The sequence below is a fragment of the Schistocerca gregaria genome, chromosome 7 (genome assembly GCF_023897955.1).
Source record: "Schistocerca gregaria isolate iqSchGreg1 chromosome 7, iqSchGreg1.2, whole genome shotgun sequence".
Classification (NCBI taxonomy): domain Eukaryota; kingdom Metazoa; phylum Arthropoda; class Insecta; order Orthoptera; family Acrididae; genus Schistocerca; species Schistocerca gregaria.
The window spans coordinates 404,833,426-404,861,189 of record NC_064926.1 but is presented as its reverse complement, the minus strand read 5'-3'; the positions used below and the strand labels follow the sequence as shown (position 1 = coordinate 404,861,189).

At 43.7% G+C, this 27,764-nt stretch overlaps 1 protein-coding gene across 2 annotated transcripts in view; it reads left to right on the top strand.

The window, feature by feature from the left end:
• The window catches only part of LOC126281484 (protein transport protein Sec61 subunit alpha-like 1), a 57,608-nt gene extending 30,607 nt beyond the window's left edge, over positions 1–27,001 (top strand). For both annotated transcript variants that reach the window (XM_049980480.1, XM_049980481.1), the window contains one exon: positions 26,266–27,001. In XM_049980480.1, coding sequence (XP_049836437.1) covers positions 26,266–26,624 — 359 coding nt within the window. In that variant the 3' untranslated portion in view covers positions 26,625–27,001. The remainder of the gene's footprint in view (positions 1–26,265) is intronic.
• The last annotated feature ends 763 nt before the right edge of the window (positions 27,002–27,764 follow it).

Here is a 27,764-nt window from a genome sequence, read left to right as displayed (position 1 = left end):
AAGTTTTAATTTCTTCTCCGTGGATTTTAATTCCTACTCCGAATTTTTCCTTTGTGTCCTTTACTGCTTACAAAGAAATTAACACTGGAGATTGTTTAAACACTCTGACACTAATAAAGCAGTTCTGATGGCAAATTAAAAAAAAATGTTGCATGGCAATATGTGGCATGGGTTGGTACTAAAGGGAATCCAACTGGCTGACTGAAGTGAGAGAGAGACTTGCTTGTCTGACTTAAATTTTCTTGGGTGGGTCGTGGTATCCAAGCATGACGACGAGAATAATCATCATCTCATAAAATGCAGCTAACTTTTAAATTTTGTTTAGAAATTCAATTGTAGAAATGACTACCCTAGCGAAGGTACCTCCACACTAATAACCAAGTCCTGCTGCAGGGCCACAAGATTTCGGCACCAGAGCTGTGCCCTGGCACAAGTGTGATAGCACTGAGTCTCGTTGCACACTTCCCCCACCGCCCACCGCCACAACTCATCGTCTGAGAGCTTTGGGGGGGGGGGGGTGGAGGAGGAGGGAAACGGTGATTTGGCGCTGCAGACAACTTGATTTAACATTTCTGAACCTCATTGATGACATACAAAACAAATTTTCGGTATTATTTAATTCCTTTGTCGCGCTGAAGACATAATATAATTTTTATCTGGTACAAACTGTTGACATACCTAGAGATGCCGACACTTTCACACATTTTCGCACTCAGTTTGCCGTGTAATCGTGACTTATTTAGTTTCATAATCGAAAAAGGTCTTTCACACAAATATGTCGATCGAAATGGGGACTCTACTTGACGTTATGGACAGTTTTAACGTAAAGGGATTTGCCATTGAAATGAGAATTGCCTTGCAGGTCAGTCGGTTACATTTGCATATGCATAGCAGCGCTTTCAATTAAAACGGCAGACGGATTCCAAAACAGCTAGAAAACAAATGTAAGATTGAAAGAGTCCTCAAAACGCGTAGGAAACTATCCTTGTAATTCTTTCAAGGGCACAATTAAATCTTCATACCTTGCCTTTTCGTTAATGGCCGTGAGAATAGGGAACTGGAATGTGTTTGTCAGATTGTGGCCCTTCTATAACGTGATTTTCCTTTTAAATGCGTTCCCATCAAACGAGAAAGAAGTTTTTTTTCACCTTACATTGTCTTACTGGGCAGTGTGCCGTCAAGTCCGTTTAAAATGGGACGTCTGCAATCCATTATGGATGTTCTAATTTTCGTTCCTGCACTCCCTTTTCCTTTATAAACTCTACATCGCTAGCTTTAAATTGAAAAATCGTTCCAGACTTGCCCCTTGACTTAACAAACGTACTTTGCAGAAATATATGAAGTCCCCATATTGTTCGTTCATTTTCGTCGAAAATTGCTGCAACTGACAGTGGAATAATGTGTGCGACTAAAGAAATTTTAATATTCTTCACGTGCTGCATGCCTGGTAACTTAGCACGAAGTTCTCCTTGATGTTCGGAACAAAGGAGCACGTCTGCCGATCTTCGAAATTTTTTGTCTTTCATTGTTAACTAAATCTTTTAATTCTTTCTGCCTGGTGTTGTAAGATCGCTTCACAGCAAATTTGCAGCACCAGTCACTTATGCGAATGCATAACAGATTCTGAGAATACTAGTGCCTCTCTTCTGTCATTCACATTTATATTTAAAGGTTTACGACGGTAGATCGTTAGACGGCCTCGTTTTGTGCAGACATTCAATGGACCTGTGGACGTCCATCATACCACGAACAAATAACGCCGACACGACGATTCTGCCGAACTGAAGAGAGGTGTGCCAATCGAAAGATGCAACACCGCAATACTAAATGAAATGTCGCACTGTCTGCTTAATGAAATACACGCAGCTCTCCCTGCAGCTATTTAAAATCTATCCAGAGGCTCTAGCCCATAACTGCGGCTGCTTTCTTTCGCTACTGCTTCGAGTGTCTCACTCTGTAACTCATTACTTACTACTTTTCTGACCTCTACTGTTTCTGGACACTTTTCCCCTTCGTCCCCATTTACCCGTGACATGACATAATGTCGCACGAAGCCTCTTCCTACATGATCCCGAACTACTTCCAAGCTCTTCATTGGCTTGTCATGACATAGTGAATTCCCCACCACGAACCCTCTGTCTCTCTCTCTTTCTCTTTCTCTCTCTGGCAGGTGCCACACTCTGTCTCATTTCTTACTCCTTTATTGTCTAAAGCCCATGCTTCATTAACTCTGTCACATCACACCTAAAAACCTCGTCACATTGGTTCCATCACCTTTATAGTCTAAGGATTATTTCATTAATTCAGTTACCTTATTCCTCCATCTATAGTCCAAGAGCCTTCCCTCATTAATTCTGTACCATAACCTGTTTCACAGACTTCTTTATCGTGCTCCTTGACCTGATCATAAGGCCCTTTGTGGCAGCTGCCGCCATGCGCAACTCTGTCTTTACTTTACTTAATTTTCAGTTATTGTCTCCTGGATGTGACTTTTCGTTGTGGACACTACAAAATTACCGTGACTTTCCCCATAATATGTGTGTAGGCTGGACATACCATCCTCGAGCAGTGCACTATTAATGTTGATTCGGCCATGGTCCCATTTTCAGAATTTTCTCACGTCAGTTTTGCTTGCTGCTGCACGACAGTTTTTCTTGCTGCTGCGACAATCTAAACGTGGATGCTGTGTTACCTTTTTGCCATATAGCAGTGTGTACGAATAGGGACCCGATACTGAACAAAAAGCATCAATACTTATGAGTATCATTGCACGACAAATATCGTTCTAATAAAAATATCGAGAGAAAAATTGATGTATCGATAGTTATCTTTGATAATAAGATTATCTCAGTTACTCGCAGTTCACTCCAACCTCTCCATTTCTGTTTTTAAAATCTATCTCTAATAGGGTGAGATAATCGATGTTCACAAGTCTTCAATAGAATAATACAAGAGTTAGTTCAAGCATTGTTTTTGTTTTCATTGCAGATTATATGTTTGAAAATCTGGATCTTGATATATGAAATTACAGAATAGCTTAATAGCATCCAAAAGTAATTAAAATGGGCAAAAACTAATTTCAAAAATTCTCCTGTGCACAGCTTTAAAAAGTATGAAACAAGACTTGCTCATTGAGGTGTTCTTCAGGACTGCTCTCTAGATAACAAATTCATTCCAAACAGATGGATATTTTAGCAGCTGTAGACGAGGACACAAGCAAATGCTTTTCCAGTTTTTCGAAAGTATTCTACAATGTGCCCGTTGTTGGCATAACTCCCAAATTTATAGCACTTCAGTAAAGGAGTTTTGCTATTAGGTGAGCAAAATAAATGATAATGGTCGAAGTAGAGAGGATATAAAATGTAGACTGGCAATAGCAAGGAAAGCGTTTCTGAAGAAGAGAAAATTGCTAATAGCGATTATAGATTTAAGTGTCAGGAAGTCGTTTCTGAAAGTATTTGTATGGAGTGTAGTCATGTATGGAAGTGAAACATGGACGATAAGTAGTTTGGACAAGAAGAGAATAGAAGCTTTAGAAATGTGGTGCTACAAAATAATGCAGAAGATTAGATGGGTAGATTACATAACTAATCAGGAGATATTGAATAGAATTGGGGAGGAGTGCGTGGCACAACTTGACTAGAAGAAGGGATCGGTTGGTAAGACGTGTTCTGAGGCATCAAGGAATCACCAATTGAGTACTGGAGTGCAGCGTGGAGGGTAAAAATCGTAGAGGGAGACCAAGAGATGAATACACTAAACAGATTCAGAAGGATGTAGGCTGCATTAAGTACTGGAAGATGAAGAAGCTTGCACAGTATAGAGTAGCATAGAGAGCTGCATCAAACCAGTCTCAGGACTGAAGACCACAACAACAACAACAACAACAATACAATCTAAGATAAAAAAAGCGACGCACCGCGAAGGAATTATCCGAATGTGTGACGGAAATAGGTAGATATGATGTAAAAATGTACTGAAACAAATGTAACAATTTCTGAAAACTTGGTTGATGTATTCAAGAGGAAGAGCATCACGAATAGAGCACGTAAGTAACACGTTGGTCCATCACTGACCCTTATGCAAAGAGTTATTTGTATTGGCCTTCATTGATAGAATTCTTGGGTCACTCCTGAGGGATATTGTGCTGAATTATGTCCCAAATTGTGCGTTAGCTATTCAGAATCTCGAGATGGCTGAAGCGCCCTGTCCATAATGTCCCAAACGATATCAGCAAGGGAGAGATCTGGCGACCTTGCTGCCCAAGGTAGGGTTTGGTTAACACAAAGACGAAGCAGTAGAAACTCTCCCCATGTGTAGGTGGGCATTTCTGGCATTGTCTTGCTGAAATGTAAGCTCAGGATGGCTTGACATGAAAGGCAACAAGATGGGGCGTAGAATATTGTAGACGTACAACTGTGCTGTAAGCGTGGCTCGGATAATAACCAAAGGGGTCATCTTATGAAACGAAATGGCACCCGAGACCACCACTCCTGATTGTCAGGACGTATGGCGGGCGATAGTGAGCTTGGTATCTTACTGCTATCTGGTGCGTCTCCAAACTAGCCTTCGCCGGTCGCTGGGTCCCAGTTCGAAGCCGTGCTCGTCACTGAAGACAATTCTACTGCTATCGTTAAGATTCCTGGCCCAAGACGTGTCTGGAGGCGTCACGGACAACGGTGAGATACCAACATGACTATTCCCCATCCATCTCCCATTAGGCCTGACAACCATGTGTGACAGTCAGGCGCACCATTTCTTTTCATAGCAGGACCACTTTGGCTAACATCCCTGACACATTTACAGCTCAATGATACGCCGATATATTCTGCGTCCCGTTTTGTTGCCCTCCACAGCAAGCCATCATGAGCTTTCATGTCAGCAAGATAATGCTAGTCGCCACACAGAGAGTTTCTACTGCCTGCCTTGGCGTTTGCCATCCCTACCTCGACCAGCAAGGTCGCCAGATCTGTCCCCAGTTGAGAACTCCAACCATCTCGGGTTTTTGACGATCTAAAGCGCCATTTGGACAGAACTTAGCATGATATCTCTCAGAATGGCATCCAACAACTATGTCAATCAATACCAAGCCGAATAACCGGTTACATATGGGCCAGAGATGGACCAGCGCATTACTGACTTGCTCAATTTGCAAAGCTCTTTCTCTTGAATAAATCATTCATGTTTTCAGAAATAGTAATCATTTGTTAGTCTTTGTAAGTACACCGCATCTAACGATTTCCGTCCAACTCGGGTAACTCTTTTGTGGTACGTCGTTATCTTTGTCATAGAGTGTATTAAAAGGCTCAGGAATTATTTTTAGGATCATTCGACACAATACCTGCTGTAAAGTAATGACACTAGAAGACATCAATTGAAAAGTCTTGAACACAAAAGTATCGGTATCGAGATGAAAGTACAAGAAGTGTCTGTGTCTCTGTGTAGGAGTGATCGAAGAGTTGAAAAATGTTTGAGGAGGTGTTACGGAGGGAAAAGATATAGGACTTCTGTCCGTGTCCAAATGTTTGTGGAAAACCAGTGAAGAATCATGGAGCTGTTTCTCTTTCCTAACCTTTCCCATCCCATCTCTGCGGGATGGGTGCGTTATTTCGGATGTGGTGATGTCAGTGGTAAAGCGTGGTCGGATGCCATTCCTGTGCCACCATTTCCGCCTGGGACAGAATTCGTGTTCCCTATTCGTTTGCGTTTAGTTTTATTTCGCATTGAAGTGTGAGAACGTTTCAGAAGTGGTTACCTGATAGTTATCAGAAGTGGGGTGTGGGCATGGGCCGGTAAGTATCCAGTTGGACGTGGGAAACCGCCTAAAAAACAGTATACAGGCTGGGCGGCTCACCCGGCCCTTGTTGTTAATCTGCCATGCGCATTCGATACAGAACCGGTGCGCCTCCCTCTGTCCCGGGGCCCCCAGGGGCTCAGCATTCATTTGCTGAGCACAGGCTTGGCGACCCCGGGGTTTCTGAGCTGGGGACTGGTAAGCGCCGCCAGTCCCCTGTCACCGTAAGCTCTGGGCATACTTCAACGACCACCGTGCGGCGTGGCGGTGGAATGTTGTGTGTCTCAGGGAGTGGGGATCTTGGCTTGGCCGCCCAGCTCGTGAGGATGGAATAAACCTCTATAAACAACCCCTCAATCTTAAGGTGTGCTGTGCGCTGATGAGATGCATGGCTGTTGAGGAGGAACAGTCGTTAGCGGGCAACCTCTGGGGAACCTGCCGCACCTCAGTTGTATAAGGCTTTCCTAGGCACGCGGGGCTCTGTCTAGGTGGACTTCTAGTTCCCTAGCTGCTCGTGGGACCGAGATGGATCCTTCAAAATCCTCTTTTCTTCCTCCCAGCGGAAAAAGTGGGCCGCTGGAAGGTTCTAACACCCAGCCTCTTAAGAGGGCTCGTGCAGTCAGTCCCCCTGACTCCGACACTTCTTTGACAAGTCCAGTCTTAGGTAACAGAATGCATTCTGGTAATCCGAATGTGTTTCTCATTGTGAAACGGAAGGAGGGTAGTTTCGAGAAGGTTTCGCGCTTCTGTATACAAAAGGGATTGGAGGATATCTGTGGCTACTTAAAATCGGTGAAGCACTTACGTAATGGGACCTTGCTAATGGAAACTTCCACTTCCCAGCAAGCAACAAACCTGCAAGCTCCTAAATGCCTTGGGGAGTATGCTATAGACACTGAACTGCACAGCACCTTGAACTACAACAAAGGTGTTGTGACATGCCGGGATCTAGTTGACATTCCCAAGGACGAACTGCAACGTGAGTGGGCTCTGGAAGGTATCGTTGATGTCCACCACATCATGAAGAGGGTTGATGGCAATCTTGTCAAATCCGACTCCTTTATTCTGACCTTCAGTAGCACAAAACTTTCTGAACATGTTAAAGCTGGCTTCCTTCGCCTTACTGTGAGGCCTTATTTCCCGACCCCAATGCACTGTTTTAAATGCAAGCGTTTTGGGCATACCACCTTGGGATGTAAAGGCGAAAGGACATGTGGAAACTGTGGTAAGGCTGCTGGTGAAGGAGTTGGTTGCTCGTCTCCGGCCAAATGTATCAATTGCTCTGGGGACCACCCTGTTTGGAGTAGGGACTGCCGAATATTTTTAGAGGAATGCAAAGTCCAGGAAATAAAAACAACAAGCTTATCCCCTATGGTGAGGCCAAGAAGATCTATAAGTCGATGCAACCTCCCACATTTGCTACATCTTTTGCATCCCTGGTTCAGAAGCCTAGTCCAAAAGTCGATGCCTCAACACAGACCGAGGTGGTGAGTGTTGGCACTAACACCTGCTGCTGTCAGTGCACTTGCAACGCAGCCAGTGTTTCAGAGCCATTAGCCCCTACTCGAACGGCAGACAAAGGAACAGTGGCGAACTTGGGCCAGCCCCTGGTGCCTCCAGCAGCTGAGGCTGTTCCCAAGCCCAGTGCGCCAATTACCACTCCTACATCAGCTCCCTCAATGCCCACCAAACCACAGAAAGTTCCTGTACAGCAGCAACAGCGGGTCAAATCCCGTGGCAAACCATCTGACCATGCGGATCTTGTTTTACGTGAGGCTTCATCTGACTCTTCTCCTGAGTTGATGGAATTCGACGTATGTGTGGGGCAATCATCTCGTCCCACGCCTGCCCCTCCACCTGCTGCGGTCTCCCCGCCCCGTCGGAGAGACAGGATGAAGGTGATACCCCCAACATAGATGGCTTCCATACTTCAGTGGAACTTGCAAGGGTTCAGGACACATGTGGAGGAACTTCGTCTACTCTCTCAGGGTAGACCACTGTGTCTCTGTCTCCAGGAGACGTATTTCCATCCATCATACTCCCCTGAGATACGAGGCTATACACTCCACAAAAAGGACGACCTGCGTGGAGAGAGAGCTAGAGGAGGCGTAGGTATTTTTGTCAGGACGGACTACCACTCATCGCCTCTCTCCCTTGCTGTGTCTGTGCACGTGCGTCATCCATTGACTGTATGTTCGCTTTACTTGCCCCCACATGATGCACTTGATGAAGCGGCCCTCACCGACCTTCTTACACAGTTCTCCCAGCCATTCATTATTTGTGGTGATTTTAATGCCCACAATGTGCTTTGGGGCTCTGCAATTACCTGCCCCAGGGGTAGAGCAATTGAGAGGCTTCTTCTGTCATCCTGTGCCTACTTGCTCAAAATGAGAACAGAGTACTCATTTCTGCACGGCGACTGGGTCGTTCTCTGCCATTGATATCTCACTCTGCTCTCCTGCTCTTGCTGCCAGTGCTCACTGGGAAGTGGTTGCTGACTTGCACGGCAGTGATCATTTCCCAATCTGGATTCACCTGCCAGATGGCGTGCCCCCCGAAAGTACACCACTACGATGGGTGCTCAGTGGAGCTAACTGGACACTTTATAGCCAGTTGGTCCAATTCGTACACTGTGCGAATGTTGAGGTGTGGGTGGATCATATTACCAAAACGGTCCACCACGCTGCTGCAGCATCCGTTCCACAGTCCACAGACCACCGGAAGAGGCCACCTGTGCCTTGGTGGAGTGGCGAATGCCGCTCTGCAATCAGGACCAGCGTGCGGCTCTGCGTCGGTTCAAGTGTCGGCCGACTGCTGAGAATCTTGCAGCCTTTCGGGTGGCGAGGGCAAGATGTCGCCGTATTATTCGTGAGAGCAAGAAGAGGTCGCGGCAAAAGTTCCTGAACACCATTAACCGTTCCACCAAAAGTTCCATCGTGTGGGAAACCATCAGGAGACTTTCTGGCAGAGGAGGGAGGTGCCCCATAGTTGCTGTAATGAATAACGGCACTCTCCACACAGATCCGCGAGACATTGCCCAGACTATGGCAGCGTATTTTGCCACAGTTACTGCAACAACCAGTCAGGATCCAGGTTTCCAGCGCCATAGAGCCGTTGCTGAGAGATGTAGTCTGGACTTCCAGTCCACCTGTCATGAAGTTTACAACTGCCCATTTTCTATGTGGGAGCTGGATTCTGCATTGTCTGGAGCTCGTGACACATCCCCTGGTCACGACAAGATCCATGACAGAATGCTATAGCACCTCACAATGCGCAACAAAGAAATCCGCCTCGCACTTGTTAATGCCATTTGGGCTTCGGGTCACTTTCCTGACGCGTGGCGTGAGGCAGTTTTAATCCCTTTTTTAAAACCTGGGAAAGACCGCACGAGCCCAAGTAGCTACCGCAGTGTTGCCCTCACTAGTTGCATGGGGAAGACCTTGGAGCGGATGGTCAACCGCCACCTTGTCTGGATGTTAGAATCCCGGCAACTCCTTAGTCGCTTTCAGTGTGGGTTCAGGAGGTTTCGTTCCACCTTAGATAACCTTGCCCTCCTGGAGGCGGCTATACAACAAGCTTTCCTACGCCGTCATCACCTTCTAGGTGCATTTTTCGACGTCGAGAAGGCCTACGATACTACTTGGTGGCGTCTCATCCTGGAGCAGCTCCACGAATGGGGTTTTCGTGGTTGAAAACAATAGACTGGCTGGGCGAGATTAAGATGTGCGAACACAAAGTAAGGTATGTGGTTGTCTTCCTCTTTTTATTCAGTCTTTCCTCTCGCCACGACATTTTCCTGTCCTGTTTCAGGACTATTTTCTGCAAATATCACCATGTTGTTGTTGTTGATGCTGTTGTGGTCTTCAGTCCTGAGACTGGTTTGATGCAGCTCTCCATTCTACTCTATCCTGTGCAAGCTTCTTCATCTCCTAGTACCTACTGCTACCTACATCCTTCTGAATCTGCTTAGTGTATTCATCTCTTGGTCTCCCTCTACGATTTTTACCCTCCACGCCTCCCTCCAATACTAAATTGGTGATCCCTTGATGCCTCAGAACATGTCCTACCAACCGGTCCCTTCTTCTAGTCAAGTTGTGCCACAAACTTCTCTTCTCCCCAGTCCTATTCAATACTTCCTCATTAGTTATGTGATCTACCCATCTAATCTTCAGCATTCTCCTGTAGTACCACATTTCGAAAGCTTCTATTCTCTTCTTGTCCAAACTATTTATCGTCCATGGTTTACTTCCATACATGGCTACACTCCATACAAATACTTTCAGAAATGACTTCCTGACACTCAAATCTATACTCGATGTTAACAAATTTCTCTTCGTCAGAAACGATTTCCTTGCCATTGCCAGTCTACATTTTATATCCTCTCTACTTCGCCAATCATCAGTTATTTTGCTCCCCAAATAGCAAAACTCCTTTACTACTTTAAGTGTCTCATTTCCTAATCTAATTCCCTCAGCATCACTCGACTTAATTCGACTACATTCCATTATCCTCGTTTTGCTTTTGTTGATTCTCATCTTATATCCTCCTTTCAAGACACTATCCATTCCGTTCAACTGGCCTTCCAAGTCCTTTGCTGTCTCTGACAGAATTACAATGTCATCGGCGAACCTCAAAGTTTTCATTCCTTCTCAATGCATTTTAATACGTACTCCGAATTTTTCTTTTCTTTCCTTGACTGCTTGCTCAATATACAGATTGAATACCATCGGGGAGAGACTACATCCCTGTCTCACTCCCTTCCCAACCACTGCTTCCCTGTCATGTGCCTCGACTCTTATAACTGCCATCTGGTTTCTGTAAATAACCTTTCGCTCCCTGTATTTTACCGCTGCCACCTTCAGAATTTGAAAGAGAGTATTCCAGTCAACATTGTCAAAAGCTTTCTCTAAGTCTACAAATGCTAGAATCGTAGTTTTGCCCTTTCTTTATCTAGCTTCTAAGATAAGTCGTAGAGTCAGTATTGCCTCGCGTTTTCCAACATTTCTACGGAATCCAAACTGATCTTCCCCGAGGTCGGCTTCTACTAGTTTTTCCATTCGTCTGTAAAGAATTCGCGTTAGTATTTTGCAACGGTGACTTATTAAACTGATAGTTCGGTAATTTTCACATCTATCAACACCTGCTTTCTTTGGGATTGGAATTATTATATTCTTCTTGAAGTCTGAGGGTATTTCACCTGTTTCATACATCTTGCTCACAAGATGGTAGAGTTTTGTCAGGACTGGCTCTCCCAAGGCCGTCAGTAGTTCCAGTGGAATGTTGTCTACTCCGGGGGCCTTGTTTTGACTCACGTCTTTCAGTGCTAATATATCACCATTACAGCGCTATATATCTCACTTCTGGACGAGGCCACAACGAAGTGCTTCCATTGTAGTGAAGGGACCCCTCTGAAGATGCAAAGTTAGTGGAATTCTGAAAAACCGCGAAATGAAACACATTTGTGTATCTCCAATGACAACCTCACGTGTATAGTCACTCTACTACAACTAGAAGCTGGGGGCAAGTGTTGCTAAAACAAAGAGAGATGTAAAATACAATATGTGACTCTTACTTGCTATCGAACAGGTAATATAATGTTGTTGTTGTCTTGAGTCCTGAGACTGGTTTGCTGCAGCTCTCCATGCTACTCTATCCTGTGCAGGGTTCATCATCTCCCAGTACCTACTGCAACCTACATCCTTCTGAACCTGTTTAGTGTATTCATCTCTTGGTCTCCGTCTACGATTTTTTCCCTCCACGTTGCCCGCTAATACCAAATTGGTGATCCCTTGATCACTGTCTGATCGATTTGAGCAGGAGAACGGTGTCCCTCAGGTTAGCGTTTTAAGTGTGACTCTCTTTGCCATCGCTATTAATAGCATTACGTCCATAGTGAAAAGTCCTGTCCAGTGTTCTTTGTTTGTGGATGATTTCTCTTTGTTTTGCTCTTCTTCAAGCCTTGCAACGACAACTCGTCAGTTGCAACTTACGATTATGCGTTTGGATGAGTGGGCACGGAAGAGTGGTTTTAAGTTTTCCACCGAGAAGTCTGTATGTGTTGTTTTTAACCGTTCTCGTTCGATTTTAACCTTTCCTGAGTTGCGGATGAGGCACACTATTCTTACTTTTAAAGACACGGTGAGGTTTCTGGGGCTCATTTTTGACTCGAAGCTCACGTGGTTACCTCATCTTAAAGACCTGAAACGGCGGTCACTTAAGGCTTTAAGTATTTTAAAATGTCTTAGCCACAGTACATGGGGAGCTGACAGGACTTGTCTGCTGCAGTTTTACAGGGCGTTTGTGCGATCTCGGCTCGATTATGGGTGCACTGTGTATGGGTCTGCGAGACCTTCTTACTTAAAGATGTTGGACGTTGTGCACCATGAAGGGCTTAGGTTGGCCACTGGGGCATTCCGAACTAGCCCCAAACCGAGCCTCTGTGCAGAGGCTGGTGAACCGCCACTTCATATGGGGCGACGGCTACTTACAGTGCGCCAGGCGTATAAAACTTTGTCCACACCATACACCCCTGCATACCATACCGTTCTTCAGCCTCCTCTGGCACAGTTATTTCATAACCGGTAACATGCGACGCAGCCCTATGGAATTCGCGCACAGGATTGCCTCGCTGCGATGTCTATGGCTGGTCTTCGTGTTTTGCGTCGCGGTTGGAGCAGATCTCCACCTTGGCTCCTCCGGAGACCCAAACTTATTTTAGATTTGACTAATTTTAAGAAAGATCGCACACCAGATTTTACATTCCAATCTCTGCTTCTAACATTTTAGATGTGCATCACGGTTTCACTGTCGTTTACACTGATGGCACCAAACAGGAGAATTTCCTTGGCTGTTCTGTAGTGTTCCCTAATCAAGTTACCCGGATTCGCCTCCCTACTGAATATACCGTTTTCGCAGCGGAGCACCACGCGATCCTGAAGGCACCGGAGCAGATGAATCGTATTTGGGGCGATCGACTTCTTCTCTTCTCCGATTCTCTTAGTGCCTTACAATCACTGCAGAACCTGTACCCGACTGAGGAGATGGTCCAGCTGATACATGACCAACTGTACTTGCTCCAACGGCGGGTTACAGAAGTATCCTTCCGCTGGGTGCCTGCTCATGTCGGCATATGGGGCAATGAACAGGCCGATCGGGCTGCCAAGGAGGCCTGCAGAGAGCAGGACGTGGTCCAGTGTCCTATTCCCTTGCAGTCAGTCATCGCTGTACTCCACAGGAAGTGCATGGAGTTGTGGGAGGACGAATGGCTGGCGGTGACGGCCAATAAACTGCGGTTGATAAAGTCAAACACTCGGCCGTGGCGTTCCTCCTGCCGGTTGCTCAGGCATGAGGAGGTGGCCCTCACACGTCTTCGGATCGGGCACTGTCCTCTGACACATAGCTTTTTATTACGGCGGGAGGATCCCCCGTTTTGTGATGCTTGTGGTGTGCACATCTCTGTGCGGCACATTTTAACAAACTGCATTTTATACCGTGATGCACGGGCAGAAGCACAAGTTGATGGGGATCTACCTTCTGTTTTAGCTAATGATGAGACGTGTGTGTCTAGGGTTTTTAAGTTTTGTGATGTGTCTGGACTCTGGCCTAAACTTTTAGGCTGGAGGTTTTAGTGTATTGCAGAGTGGCTGACTCCTCCCCTTTTTTCCTTGCGGTCAGCCAGCCACTTCCATCTGCTACATTGTTTTAGCTCCCTCTAACATTTTCTTCCTGTGCTGTCCATGTTTTACTGCTGACGCTCTGCTTCATCCCACGCTTTGGTGTGGGTGAGCACATGTTTTTCAACGATTGTTATCCATGTTTTCTGTTTCGTTTTATATTCCTGTTCTGGGATTTTTCTTGACACCCGTCTCACTATGTTACTGAACGGGCGCTGAAGACCTTGCTGTCGTGCGCCCAAAACCCCTCTACTACTGCTGCTACTACTACTACTACTACTCTGTCCCGGGAACTGGCGTTTAACGTGCTCGGGTATCCTGGCGGGTCTGAAGAATCATCGATGATGTGATTACGCGCAGGTCAGTTGTGATTTCGGCTAGGAGTGCAACGTAACAGGCGCTTATCATTACTGTTTACAGCAAGTGATAATATCTTGTATTCCCCAGTATTCTCCCTATACTGTGTTTCAAGTCATGTATACATCTTTGTAGCACATCTGAGAGTGTTTCCTTTTCCCAATTCCTTTAAGGCAGTTGTTTCAGCCCTCTACTTCAGTTTTCCTTTTTTGATTGCAATGTCCTCCATTACCAGTTTCCTTTTTCGAGGGCATTATTAATTAACTCCATTTACTGTAATTTCATCAGTGGAAAGTGGTTTCAACCTGTGCGATACATTTACTAGTTTTCTTAAGGTTTATGGAATAACAGTGTTGGTAGCAACCAGTCCTAATTCGGCAGTATCTACATTTGATGATATTGTGGAGAGCAGTGCTCTAGATCGAGGGTAATATGTTTCTTTTGCTTCAATATAGCACTTCAGTATAACACTTATGTCGTCTTTGTTGTATTCAGTGTTAAGAATCTCCACATAGTTTGGAGGTAGAGAGTTAAAACTGTTTGCAGCTCGAATATCGTTTATAAGCTTTTTTTGGTTCCGAATGTCTGGAAGAATTACTTGTACATCAGCCATTTTTTCATTGTCGAAGCAGACAAACTGCAGACGTTGTTAAATATAACAAAGCGGCTGTTCTGTAAGTTATTCGTTAATTGTCGCCACATGGAAGCAGTTGTTACAGAGTAGAGTGGAGCATATTGTAAATACTGTTTGCTGTTTAACACGCTTAAACAGTAGCGCACAGGATCAGACATACGATCCATTTTGTAGCTGTATATTGCAGTCTCCAGCCTGGAAATAGCATGTTCTTTAACCAAGGAAAGCGTAAAAGTTTCACGTAGTCGCATGTCTGGACACTTTTTAATATCTATAAGGTTGTTAGCAATAACTTTGTTGACATTCAAACTTGTTATACATCTTTACACAAGTAGTTCAGTAATATAAACTGTCAGTCCACAGTCACACTGTTGTTTCCCTGACAGTCTTCTTCCATGCAGAAGCCATGGTTTGATATCAGAAAGTCACAGATCTCCATTTTATTAAAAATTCTGCCAAAATCTCGCGTTATGTCAAACTGCAAAAGGCAATAGTCATCTGCGCGAATGTGCTTCAATATTGCAGACAGCCCTTCTGTTAGAACACCCATTTTAATGTCTGGTCGTTCCTCTTCGTATGGTATGGCCACAGGGCTCCTACATTTCTTCGAAATGATTTCCACAGCTTCCTTGCCGATTTTTTCCAATATTCCTCTTCCTGATACATTATCATTCCCATGGAGGAGAAATGGTAACTCTGCCTTGACACCGTATCTCGTCTTGACGAAGCTGGAAAATTTAGTCCGTAGGTAATAGTTGTAGACCACACCTCTCCTTTAAAATTACTTTTTTAACAACGAGAAAAGAATTGGTACTTGGAATGTGAGAACTTTACTCCAGACTGGGAAATTACAGGTCATGATAACTGGAATGGAAAAATTAAATTTATATGTATTAGATTTAGCCGAAGTGAGGTGGCCACAACCTGGATAATTTTGGAGTGGAATTTGTGGTGTAATCCATTCTGGTACAGCAGAGAGTATTCCAGGAAATGGTGGAGCGGGCACAGTCTGACATATGAAACTGGGAAACAGAGTCAACAGTTTTGTGCAGTACAGTGAACGACTAATTATAGTACGGATTGAAAGTAAACTAAAGTCTATATGCCAGCAACAGAGGAGGAAAAAAAGTGGTGGAAAAAATTTATGACGAGCTAATTGAATTGATAAAGAAAATACAGGGCGAAGAAAACTTTATTTTACTTGGTGATAGGAATGCAACATTAGGAGAAGAAACCGAAGGAAATACAGTTGGTAAATATGGATTGGGACAAAGGAATGAGAGAAGCGAGAGACTTGTAAGGTCTGCATAGCTATAAACTAATGGTAACGAATATTATACTCCGGCATTATCCAAGGAGTGGTTCATGGTGTGGGTTCCTGTAGTCATGTCCTAGTTCATGAACCATGGGCAACATATGAGTGGCCAAGTAAGTGGTCCTGACAGTCGGGATACCAGTTACTTTGGAATAAGGCTGTGCATCTCGTACATATTCTGAGTCGTGGTCACCTTTGTGCTCATACGGAAAAGGCTACCAAATCCACCGGTTAGTCCCTCAACCGTTAGGGGTAAAACTCAATGGGACTCGGGGCAAGTAAGGCTAGCAACCTGCTTCCCTGGTACTTTAAATATGATGCTGGCAACAATCAGAGCAAAATTCGAGGTGACGGAGTCCCACCTCTAACTGACAAACCAGGGACTCCTAAGATACGACTCGGCAAACAAATGGTAATGAGATGGGGAGCTATTGATATCAATGGGGCCTATTCTGGGAAGAAGGTAGAGCTGGCAGAGGCTGCAAGTAAGATGGGGCTGGATGTTTTAGCTGTTAGTGACATTCGGGTAAGGGGTGAGAAAGAAGAGGAAGTGGGAGAATACAAGGTCTACCTGTCAGGAGTCAAAGCAGGAATAGCACAATACGGTGTAGGGCTTTACATCAGGAAAGAAATGGAACCCAGCGTAGTTGCAATAAGGTATGTAAACGAACGACTGATGTGGATAGATTTGACAGTGTCCAGCAAGAAAATTAGGATTGTGTCAGTATATTCGCATTGTGAAGGGACAGATCAAGATAAGATGGATAGTTTTTATGAGGCACTCAGTGATGTAGTTGTTAGAGTAAAGGACAAGGACAGTGTTCTGTTCATGGGTGATTTTAATGCCAGGATTGGAAATCGAGCAGAAGGGTATGAAAAGGTTATGGGTAAATTTGGAGAGGGTATGGAGGCCAACAGGAACGGGAAACAACTCTTGGATTTCTGTGCCAGTATGGGCATAGTAATCACAAACTCCTTTTTTAAACATAAGAACATTCACCGGGATACTTGGGAAGGCAGGGGAAGCAGATCTGTCATTGACACTATAATAACAGATCAGGAATTCAGGAAGGCTGTGAGGGACACACGTGTATTCAGAGGATTCTTTGATGACACTGTTCATTATTTAAATCTGCAGCGAAATTGGTATTGTGAGGACGAAAGTGCAGGAGGTCAGGTCCATATGTAGGAGGATAAGAGTGGAGAAACTTCAGGATAAGGAAATCAGGCACAAGTACATAACGATGATCTCAGAAAGGTACCAGTTAGTTGAATGTAGTCAGTTACAGTCATTGGAAAAGCAATGGACAAGGTACAGGGACACAGTACTAGAAGTGGCTAAAGAATGTCTTGGAACAGTAGTGTGTAAAGGTAGGATGAAGCAAACAGCTTTGTGGAATGACACAGTCAAGGCAGCCTGTAAAAGGAAGAAGAAGGCGTATCAAAAATGGCTACATACTAGAACTCAGGTAGACAGAGAAAGTTATATTGAAGAAAGAAACAAAGCCAAACATATAATTGCAGCATCCAAGTAGAAATCTTAGGAAGACTTTGGAAACAGGTTGGAGACTTTGGGTCAAGCTGCTGGAAAACCATTCTGGAGTGTAATTAGCAGTCTTCGAAAGGGAGGTAAGGAAATGACGAGTATTTTGGACAGGTCAGGAAAACTGCTTGTGAATCCTGTGGATTCCTTGGGCAGATGGAGGGAATATTTTGAAGAGTTGCTCAATGTAGGTGAAAATACGATCAGTATTGTTTCAGTTTTCGAGGTACAATGGGATAGGAATGAGTTTGGAAACAGGATCACATTAGCGGAAGTGGTAAAAATGGTCAATAGATTGCAGTGCAATAAAGCAGCTGGGGTGGATGAAATTAAGTTGGAACTCATCAAATACAGTGGAATGTCAGGTCTTAAATGGCTACACAGGATAATTGAAATGGCTTGGGAGTCGGGACAGGTTCCATTAGACTGGATAAAAGCAGTAATCACACCAATCTTTAAACATGGAAACAGAAAATATTGTAACAACTACAGAGGTATCTCTTTAATCAGCTTTGTGGGTAAAATGTTCTGATGTATTGTTGAAAGGAAAGTGCGAGTATTAATTGAGGACCAACTGAAGGAAAATCAGTGTGGGTTTAGGCATCTTAGAGGTTGTCAAGACCAGATCTTTAGCTTACGGCAAATAATGGAAAAGTGTTATGAATGGAACGGGGAATTATATCTATGCTTTATAGATCTAGAAAAGGCATATAACCGGGTTCCTAGGAGGAAGTTATTGTCTGTTCTACGAGATTATGGAATAGGAGGCAAACGTTTGCAAGCAATTAAAGGTCTTTACATGGATAGTCAGGCAGAAGTTAGAGTTGACGGTAGATGGAGTTCATGGTTCATATTATTTTCAGGGGTAAGACAAGGCTGCAACTTGTCTCCACTGTTGTTCGTATTATTCATGGATCATATGTTGAAAACAATAAACTGGTTGGGTGACATTAAGATATGTGAACACAAAATAAGCAGTCTTGCATATGCGGATGACTTAGTTGTGTTGGCAGATTCGATTGAAAGTTTGCAAAATAATATTTCAGAGCTAGATCAGAAATGTAAGGACTGTGGTATGAAGATTAGCACCTCCAAACCGAAAGTAATGTCAGTGGGAAAGAGATATAAATGGATTGAGTGCCAAATAGGAGGAACGAAGTTAGAACAGGTGGACGGTTTCAAGTACTTAGGATGCATATTCTCACAGGATGGCAGCATAGTGAAAGAACTGGAAACGAGGTGTAGCAAAGCTAATGCAGTGAGTGCTCAGCTACGATCTACTCTCTTCTTCAAGAAGGAAGTCAGTACCAAGACTAAGTTATCTGTGCAACGTTCAATCTTTCGACCAACTTTGTCGTATGGGAGCGAAAGCTGGGTGGATTCAGGGTACCTTATCAATAAGGTTGAGGTTATAGATATGAAAGTAGCTAGGATGATTGGAGGTACTAGTAGATGGGAACAATGGAAGGAGGGTGTCCACAATGAGGTAATCAACGAAAAACTGGGAATGAACTCTATACATGTAGCAGTCAGGGCGAACAGGCTTAGATGGTGAGGTCATGTTACACGCATGGAAGAAGCAAGGTTACCCAAGAGACTCATGGGTTCAGCAGTAGAGGGTAGGAGAAGTCGGGGCAGACCAAGGAGAAGGTACCTGGATTCGGTTAAGAATGATTTTGAAGTAATAGGCTTAACATCAGAAGAGGCACCAATGTTAGCACGGAATAGGGGATCATGGAGGAATCTTATAAACGGGACTATGCTCCAGACTGAACGCTGAAAGGCATAATCAGTCTTAAATGATGATGATGATGATTATACAAGGAGGAGATATACGTGGAAAGCCGCAAGAGACATACAAAGGGCACACATAGACACAAACATTCAAGAATCAGTGAAGGACAGCAGAAGCTACCCTGGAGCAGATCTCAACACCAACAATAATTTAGTTGTGATGCTATGTGAACTAAAATTCAAAAGATTAAAGTTGGAAGAAAGAGGCAGTGGGAGGTATCTAAGCTTAAGGAGGGTATCTAAGCTTAAGGATGAGTCTACATAAAATAGCTACACAGCACAAACAAACAGCACCGTTGAGGAAACCAGATAACACATGAGGCTACAACAGAAAGGGTAAAATAAAGAACTGCATTTTAAACTCTGAAGAAGAGGTATTAGGGAAAAAAGAAACAGCAGAACAGGAAAGAACGGAGAAGTCAGGAAGTCGAGAATATGGTGAAGGAAAGAAGAGAGTATAAAAACTCTAAGGATGTAGAAGCAATGCAGAAATACAAGAAATTTAGTAACAATATTAATAAGAGAACAAAGCAATATAAATAACAACGTTTTAAAGATATGTGTGAACACACAGATAATAGTATGAAAGTAGGTCAAATTGACATGGCATGGCAGATGTAAAGAATGTCTTCGAAACGCTTATACAGTAGAGCGTCGATTATCCGAAGTAATTGGGGGACACGGGTGTTCGGAAAACTGGTTTGTTCGGATAATCGAACTGTACATGTTTATTTGCCAAAAAGAAGTACTGTACAGTAAATGTATTCATAAAAACAGGCATGTCTTTTAGCAAGTAACATACAAAGGCAACTTCAGTAAGAATATATAGTAATAATCTCGTACTTGTCCCTCATAGAAAAGACAACACGTTTACGTTTAAGCATTTGGTATCGTCAAGTTCACTTATTCACGCAGCACCACACAATTGGTCGTAACAGAGAATAGACGGTGACTGTTTGCACCATGAGAAGCTCTTCTTGGGCGCGCGCAATCCGTCGAACAGCGCGGAGCGGCACGCCTCAATTCTAGGCTGGCGCAGCTGTTGCTGTGAACAGCTTTGATACTGCCGCTACTTCTACTGCCAGTGCCAAGCCGACAGAAGTGTGCCGATCGTTGAAACACAGCGACTGGCGCCTTGGCCGGTGAGCAGCGCCTTGTGAAGGCCCCATTAGAAGCAATGTTCCGCCCAGTGCGGTGACTACTGTGGGAAACTTGGTTTGGGAGTGAGGGAGATGATGGACGGTAGGGTGGGAGAGTAACAGGTGCGAGCGAGTACACAGTTCGGTTAAGCCGTCGTTCGGTTGACCGACGTTCGAATAATCGACGCTCTACTGTATATAAAAACTACAAACGTGAAATCGGAATAGTTCGCTGTGGTAATAAAGAAGAATCAGATATCATTCAAAAGGGGGAACGATAACGTTGCTCCCTATCCACATACTTCTTTAATTTGTAGATACAGATGGCAGCCGTCATGGTGAGAAAAGAAGTAAACATAGGAGTTAACAATTCATGAAGATAAGGGGGACATGCTGAAATTCACCGATGACATAGCACTAATTACAGAAAGTGCAGGAAACCTGCGAAAAATATTGAACACAACGAATAGAATAATGGAGAAGCAATTCTATATGACAATAAAACACACATCAAACAAAAGTTCTAGTCAGCATTAGAAGCGAGGAAAGCAAGACAGCGGTAAAGTTGAAAATGAGACAATTGAGGAAGTGAACGAGTTTAATTAACTGGGTAGTAAAATTTCGAGTGGTTGAAGAAGCTACTGGGAGATAGTGTGCAGAACTGGCCAGGCCAAGAATGATTTTAATAAGAAGAAAAACATATTCACTACAAAGAGTATAAGCCTTGACGTGAGGAAACAAATGTTGAAGACCTACGTGTTGAACACTTAAAAATTTGCAGAGAAGCTTGGACGACAGGAGTGAGAATGCTGCATTCGGAACATGATGCTACAGGAGAATGATGAAAATTAGCTGGACAGAAACGATCACAAACGAGGAATTTTTTATTCCAGCAGGAGGGAAAAGATGGAACACGAAAAAGGAGGGCTCAGCTGATAGGCCACGCACTCCGACATGACGGTGTATTGAATAGAGTAACTGCGGGAGCAGTGAAGGAAGAAATGTCAGAGGAAGACCCTGACTGGAGTATATTAAACAAACTTTGGGAGAGAGAAAATGTTGTTGAGAACTGGTTCTGTAACGGGTGGAGGCACATTTAAATTCTTCTTGCTGTGCGCATACCAATTTCCGTGTAATTTCTGTTGCCAATGTTAGTAACAAGGTTGTCCAGCTTCTCCGTAATAACGACAAACCAAAGCGTTCCGCAATTGGTCTCATCTTTCACCCTAACAGCCGAGTAACGCTTAGCACTTCGGAGAAATCCATGTTAACAGTTTTCGCTACTACATAAGACTGATTAGCTGCGGCTATCAGGCCTTCCTTTGTACTTACAAGAATGAAGATGGCGGCACTCTGGCGCGTTAGCACCGCACAACAGCTGTTCTGTAAGTTATTCGTTAATTGATACTACATGGAAGTGATTGGCACAGAGTACAATTGTAAACGCTGTTTGTTGGTGTCTAATACAGTTAAAACAGCCTTGCACAGGGTCAAACTGTGATCCATTCTGTATCGCAAAATGGTAGATAACCTAACTCACCAAAAATTCTAGAAAGTTCCTGTTTACAATGTTCTACGTTCATGTATTTCAGATGGGAGTGGTGGGTAGTTGGGTGACCTATAAAAGTAGTCGAAACTAGGTAGCTGAAGGCAAGGCAACCCTCCTTTCGCACCTGTATGATGTCAGAATTCAGGGAGCCATGATGTCATGGCGTTGTTGTAATTGTCAGGATGCAATGATGTCCGAATCCTGGGAACAATATGCTGATATAAGCAACTCTTGGGCTCGAATATACACTGGCCCGCTACTTTCGAATTTTATGACGAAATACAGTATATCGGTCTATTAAATAAATGCATATATTATCTTTAAATACCTTGGCTATAACACAAGTTAAAAATTTCCCTTATGAAACAGAGTTACGTGACCCGCTGTGTACCATCATTTGCTGAAAACATCTTTTCGATATTTTGAACCATTCATAAAATAAAGGCGCCTTAGATCTGATGCGATTCACTCTGTAGACGTCACGCAAGTTCGCGGTATAGTCATACAGTGAAAGGATTAATGACCCATTTTATATTATTCGCCGTGTTACCGATTTATGCTCGCATCTTATAATAAGCAGTAAACCCTCCACTCCTGAATCTTTAAAGAATCGATCGCCCATATAATAAAGAGCTTTAGACGTCTGATTACTTAACAGGCTAGTTAATGTATTAAATATATTACGTGTAGACATGTAAGTGAGAAAAAGTTTAGTAAAGGTTTGAAATTGTATTTAAAGTTAGTTGAAAGCCGATAAGAGCTCTCATTATCAAACACTGGACTGAGTATAGTCTGGGTAATTTGCGCTCTATTTTACGCAAAAGCTATTTTTGCGCACATCTCAATGTTTATGACGTCATCTTCAGAAATACGCTATAATTTTGCGAGTACTTCAGTAGTGCATGTGGACACAGTCTGCAAATGGTTTTGCGAATAGAGTTAGTAGTAAAAGATTAATAATCTAAAAACTCATGCCAGTAGTTTCACTAAGTAGTACTATTTGAAATAAGCTGCATAAATATTCAGTCAGATCTTGATAAGATCAGAGATTGTTAATTTGCGTTAAATGTTCTGAAATGTAAAATTGTATATTTCACAAAACGAAACAATGTAGTATCATATGACTATAATATTAATGAATCACTGTTGGAATCGGCCAACTCGTACAAATACGTGCGAATAGCACTTTGTAGTGATATGATATGGAATGATCTCATAGGTTCAGTTGTGGGTAAAGCAGCTGGTAGACTTCGGTTTATTGGTGAAATACTGCGTACATACATACATACATTAATCCTTGTTCCATAGATCATGAATACGACATTTCGTAATGATGTGGAACGTGTCACTTTAACATAAGTTTTCTTTACACAAATTAATTAATTAATTAACTTTTTTACAGTTGTTACTTCATATCCAAGAATTCATCTATTGAGCAGAAGAAGATGTCATTCAGCAACTCCTCCAATTTGCTTTCAAATGCTGGTTGGCTATCTGTCAGACCCTCAATATGATTAGGCAAATGACCAAAGACCCATGTGGCAGCATAATTCACCCCTTTCTGTGCCAAAGTGAGATTTAATCCAGAATAGTGAATATCATCTTTTCTTCTAGTGAAGTACAATCAGTCGGCAAAGGAGATTGCTGACAAGTCACTCGTGCAACCGGCTCCAGAATATTGCTCAAGTGTGTGGGACACTTCATCACATAGGACAAACAGGGGATTCTGAATGTATACAGGGCAGAGCAGCACGTATGGTCACAGGTTTATTTAATCCGCGGGAGACTGTCACAGAAGTATTGAAGTAACTGAACTGGCAGACTTTTGAAGATAGACGTAAACAATGCGTGAACGCCTATCAACAAAATTTCAAGAACCGGCTTTAAATGATTACTTTAGGAATATATTGCAACCCCTTAAGCATCGCTCATACAGGGATCGTGAGGATAAGATTAGAATAATTGCAGCACGCACAGAGGCATTCAAACAATCATTCTTCCCACGCTCCATACGTGAATGGAACAGGAAGATGCCCTAAAATTGGTACAATGAGACGTACCCTCTGCTATGCACCTCACAGTGGTTTCCAGAGTATAGATGTAGATGCTGATGTAGCTCCTTTCAGTCACTGTTTTTTACTCAAGAAAAGAAGGGACCGTACAGTTTTTCATGAGAAACGGCAAAAAAAAACAAAAAAAAAAAAACGTTCACTTGAAGCGAGTCTCTCTCACTCTCATTGCGAAAAGGCCGATGAAAAGCACGTTGGACCGAAATCAGTGACTTAGTCCTTGTAAACTGCAGCACACTAGACGCCTTCTGTTAAGCGTACGCCATCCTACTTCTGATTGACTGCAAACTGACAAGACGCATTCACTAACATGTTATTGTTGTTGTGGTCTTCATTCCAGAGACTGGTTTGATGCAGCTCTCCATGCTACTCTATCCTGTGCAAGCTTCTTCATCTCCCAGTACCTACTGCAGCCTACACCCTTCTGAATCTGCTTAGTGTATTCATCTCTTGGTCTCCCTCTACGATTTTTACCCTCCACACTGCCCTCCAATACTAAATTGGTGATCCCTCCATGTCTCAGAACACGTCCTACCAACCGATCCCTTCTTCTAGTCAAGTTGTGCCACAAGCTCCTATTTCTCCAATTCTATTCAATAGCTCCTCATTAGTTACGTGATCTACCCATCTAATCTTCAGCATTCTTCTGTAGCACCACATTTTTGAAAGCTTCTATTCTCTTCTTGTCCAAACTATTTATCGTCCATTTTTCACTCCATACAAATACTTTTAGAAACGACTTCCTGACACTTAAATCTATACTCGATGTTAACAGATTTCTCTTCTTCAGAAACTCTTTCCTTGCCATTGCCAGTCTACATTTTATATCCTCTCTACTTCGACCATCATCAGTTATTTTGCTCCCCAAATAGCAAAACTCCTTTACTAATTTAAGTGTCTCATTTCCTAATCTAATTCCCTAAGCACCACCCCACTTAATTCGACTACTTTCCATTATCCTCGTTTTGCTTTTGTTGATATTCATCTTATAACCTCCTTTCAAGACACTGTCCATTCCATTCAACTGCTCTTCCAAGTCCTTTGCTGTCTCTGACAGAATTACAATGTCATCGGCGAACATCGAAGTTTTTATTTCTTCTCCATGGATTTTAATACCTACTCCGAATTTTTCTTTTGTTTTCTTTACTACTTGCTCAATGTACTGATTGTTGAATAGCATCGGGGAGAGGCTACAACCCTGTCTCACTCCCTTCCCAACCACGGCTTCCCTTTCATGTCCCTCAACTCTTATAACTGCCATCTGCTTTCTGTATAAATTGTAAGCAGCCTTTCGCTCCCTGTATTTTATCCATGCCACCTTCAGAGTATTCCAGTCAACATTTTCAAAAGCTTTCTCTAAGTCTACAAAGTCGTTCCTTATTCTTTCTTCTAAGATAAGTCGTAGGGTCAGTATTGCCTCACATGCCCCCGAGGTTGGCATCTACCAGTTTTTCCATTCGTCTGTAAAAATTCGCGTTAGTGTTTTGCAGTGTTGGCTTATTAAACCGATAGTTCGGTAATTTTCACATCTGTCAGCACCTGCTTTCTTTGGGATTGGAATTATTATATCCTTCTTGAAGTCTGAGGGAATTTCGCCTGTCTTATACATCTTGCTCACCAGATGGTAGAGTTTTGTCAGGACTGGCTCTCCCAAGACTGTCAGTAGTTCTAATGGAATGTTGTCTTCTCCCGGGGCCTTGTTTCGACTCAGGTCTTACAGTGCTCTGTCAAACTCTTCACGCAGTATCGATCTCCCATTTCATCTTCATCTACATCCTCTTCCATTTCCATAATATTGTCCTCAAGAACATCGCCCCTGTATAGACCCTCTATATACCCCCTCCACCTTTCTGCTTTCCCTTCTTTGCTTAGAACTAGGTTTCCATCTGAGCCTTCGATATTCATACAAGTGGCTCTCTTTTCTCCAAAGGTCTCTTTAATTTTCCTGACATGTAACGGCGATTTTCTGATATCTAGGCTAAGGTCATTCAGACGGCACCGTCCAAAATCAAGTCATTCTTTCTGAAACACCCTGTATTTAGTGAATGTAGTCAGCATAATTTGCGCATCATGAGTTATGCTCCATCATGATATATACACTGTTTGTAAAATTCGCCTTGCTGTCTTAAATCTTTAACATGAGACTTTTCCTCTTAATGGATAGATCGTGACAGTTTTAAATTTTTAGGTTTGGATATGAACTAAAACTCATCCGAAATAACTGAAAGACCACGTTTCTTTAGCGGCTGGAAGCCGTTAGATAGGTAATTTGCAACTCGGTCTGTGCACCGTAAGCTAAGTTAGCTATGAAGTAATGTTCTGAGCGGTTCAAAAGTTTGTAATTTTTACATTTTACGTAGCTTTTGCTGCTGAGTAATGCGACCCCTCTCTGTGGCAGACCCGATGCACGCGCTGCTGTACCTGTTCTTCATGCTGGGCTCGTGCGCCTTCTTCTCGAAGGCGTGGCTGAGCGTGTCCGGGTCGTCGGCGCGCGACGTGGCGCGGCGGCTGCGCGAGCAGCGGATGGTGATGCCGGGGCACCGCGACGGGTCGCTGGTGCGTGAGCTGGACCGCTACATCTCGACGGCCGCCGCCTTCGGGGGCGTCTGTATAGGCGCGCTCTCCGTGCTCGCCGACGTGCTGGGCGCCATCGGCTCGGGCACCGGCATCTTGCTCGCCGTCACCATCATCTACGAGTACTTCGAGATATTCGTGCGCGAGCAGGGCTCCCCTGGCTCCGTCGGCCTCCTCTTCTGAGACGGACCAGGAAGACTGACCTTTGGTCGGACGTTAGAGTCGGCAGATCCTTTCTGGAAAGTTGCACTGCCAAGTGTAAGAGCTCGGACTAGTGATGAATATGAATATGAGTGCATTGTCAAATAGCGCTCGCTGAGGAGCGCTGTGCCAATATGTTATATCTGATAGACCCTTCCTCGTACGCACTGGAAATTTCCAGAGGCTGTTTTGGCCCGACTGTGTCTTAACGAATGTTGGGAAGCTAACGATGATTTTAGTCTGCCCCTCTGCGTATCGTCAGGAACTCTTGTTGACCTTAATTTTGTTAATCGATTTGTTTGTAATCTCACTGAAACACTTACTGTTTAATCATACGGAATATATACATTGTGAAAAATGTAGGTTCTGTCTGTACCACCAGTCTACTTTAATCTTAATTCATACACAACCTCATCAAAAGTAATCGCCAACCAGACCTTTCACACTGCTGGCCATTAAAATTGCTACACCACGAAGATGACGTCCTACAGATGCGAAATTTAACCGACAGGAAGAATATGCTGTGATAATGCAAATGATGAGCTTGTCAGAGCATTCACACAAGGATGGCGCCGATGGCGACACCTACAACGTGGTGACATGAGGACAGTTTCCAACCGATTTCTCATACACAAACAGCAGTTGACCGGCGTTGCCTGGTGAAACGTTGTTGTGATGCCTCGTGTAAGGAGGTGAAATGACGATTCAGACTTTGATAAAGGTCGGATTGTACCCTATCGAGATTGCAGTTTATCGTATCGCAACATTGCTGCTCGCGTTGGTCGAGATCCAATGACTGTTAGCAGAATATGGAATCGGCTGGTTCAGGAGGGTAATACGGAACGCCATGATGGATCCTAACGGCCTCGTATCGCTAGCAGTCGAGATGACAGGCAACTTACCCGTTTGACTGTAACGGATCCTGCAGCCACGCCTCGATCCTTGAGTCAACAGATGGGGACGTTTACAAGACAACAACCATCTGCACGAACAGTTCGACGACGTTTGCAGCAGCATGGACTATCAGCTCGGAGACCATGGCTGCGGTTACCCGTGACGCCGCATCACAACCAGGAGCGCCTGCGATGGTGTACTCAACGACGAACCTGGGTGCACGAATGG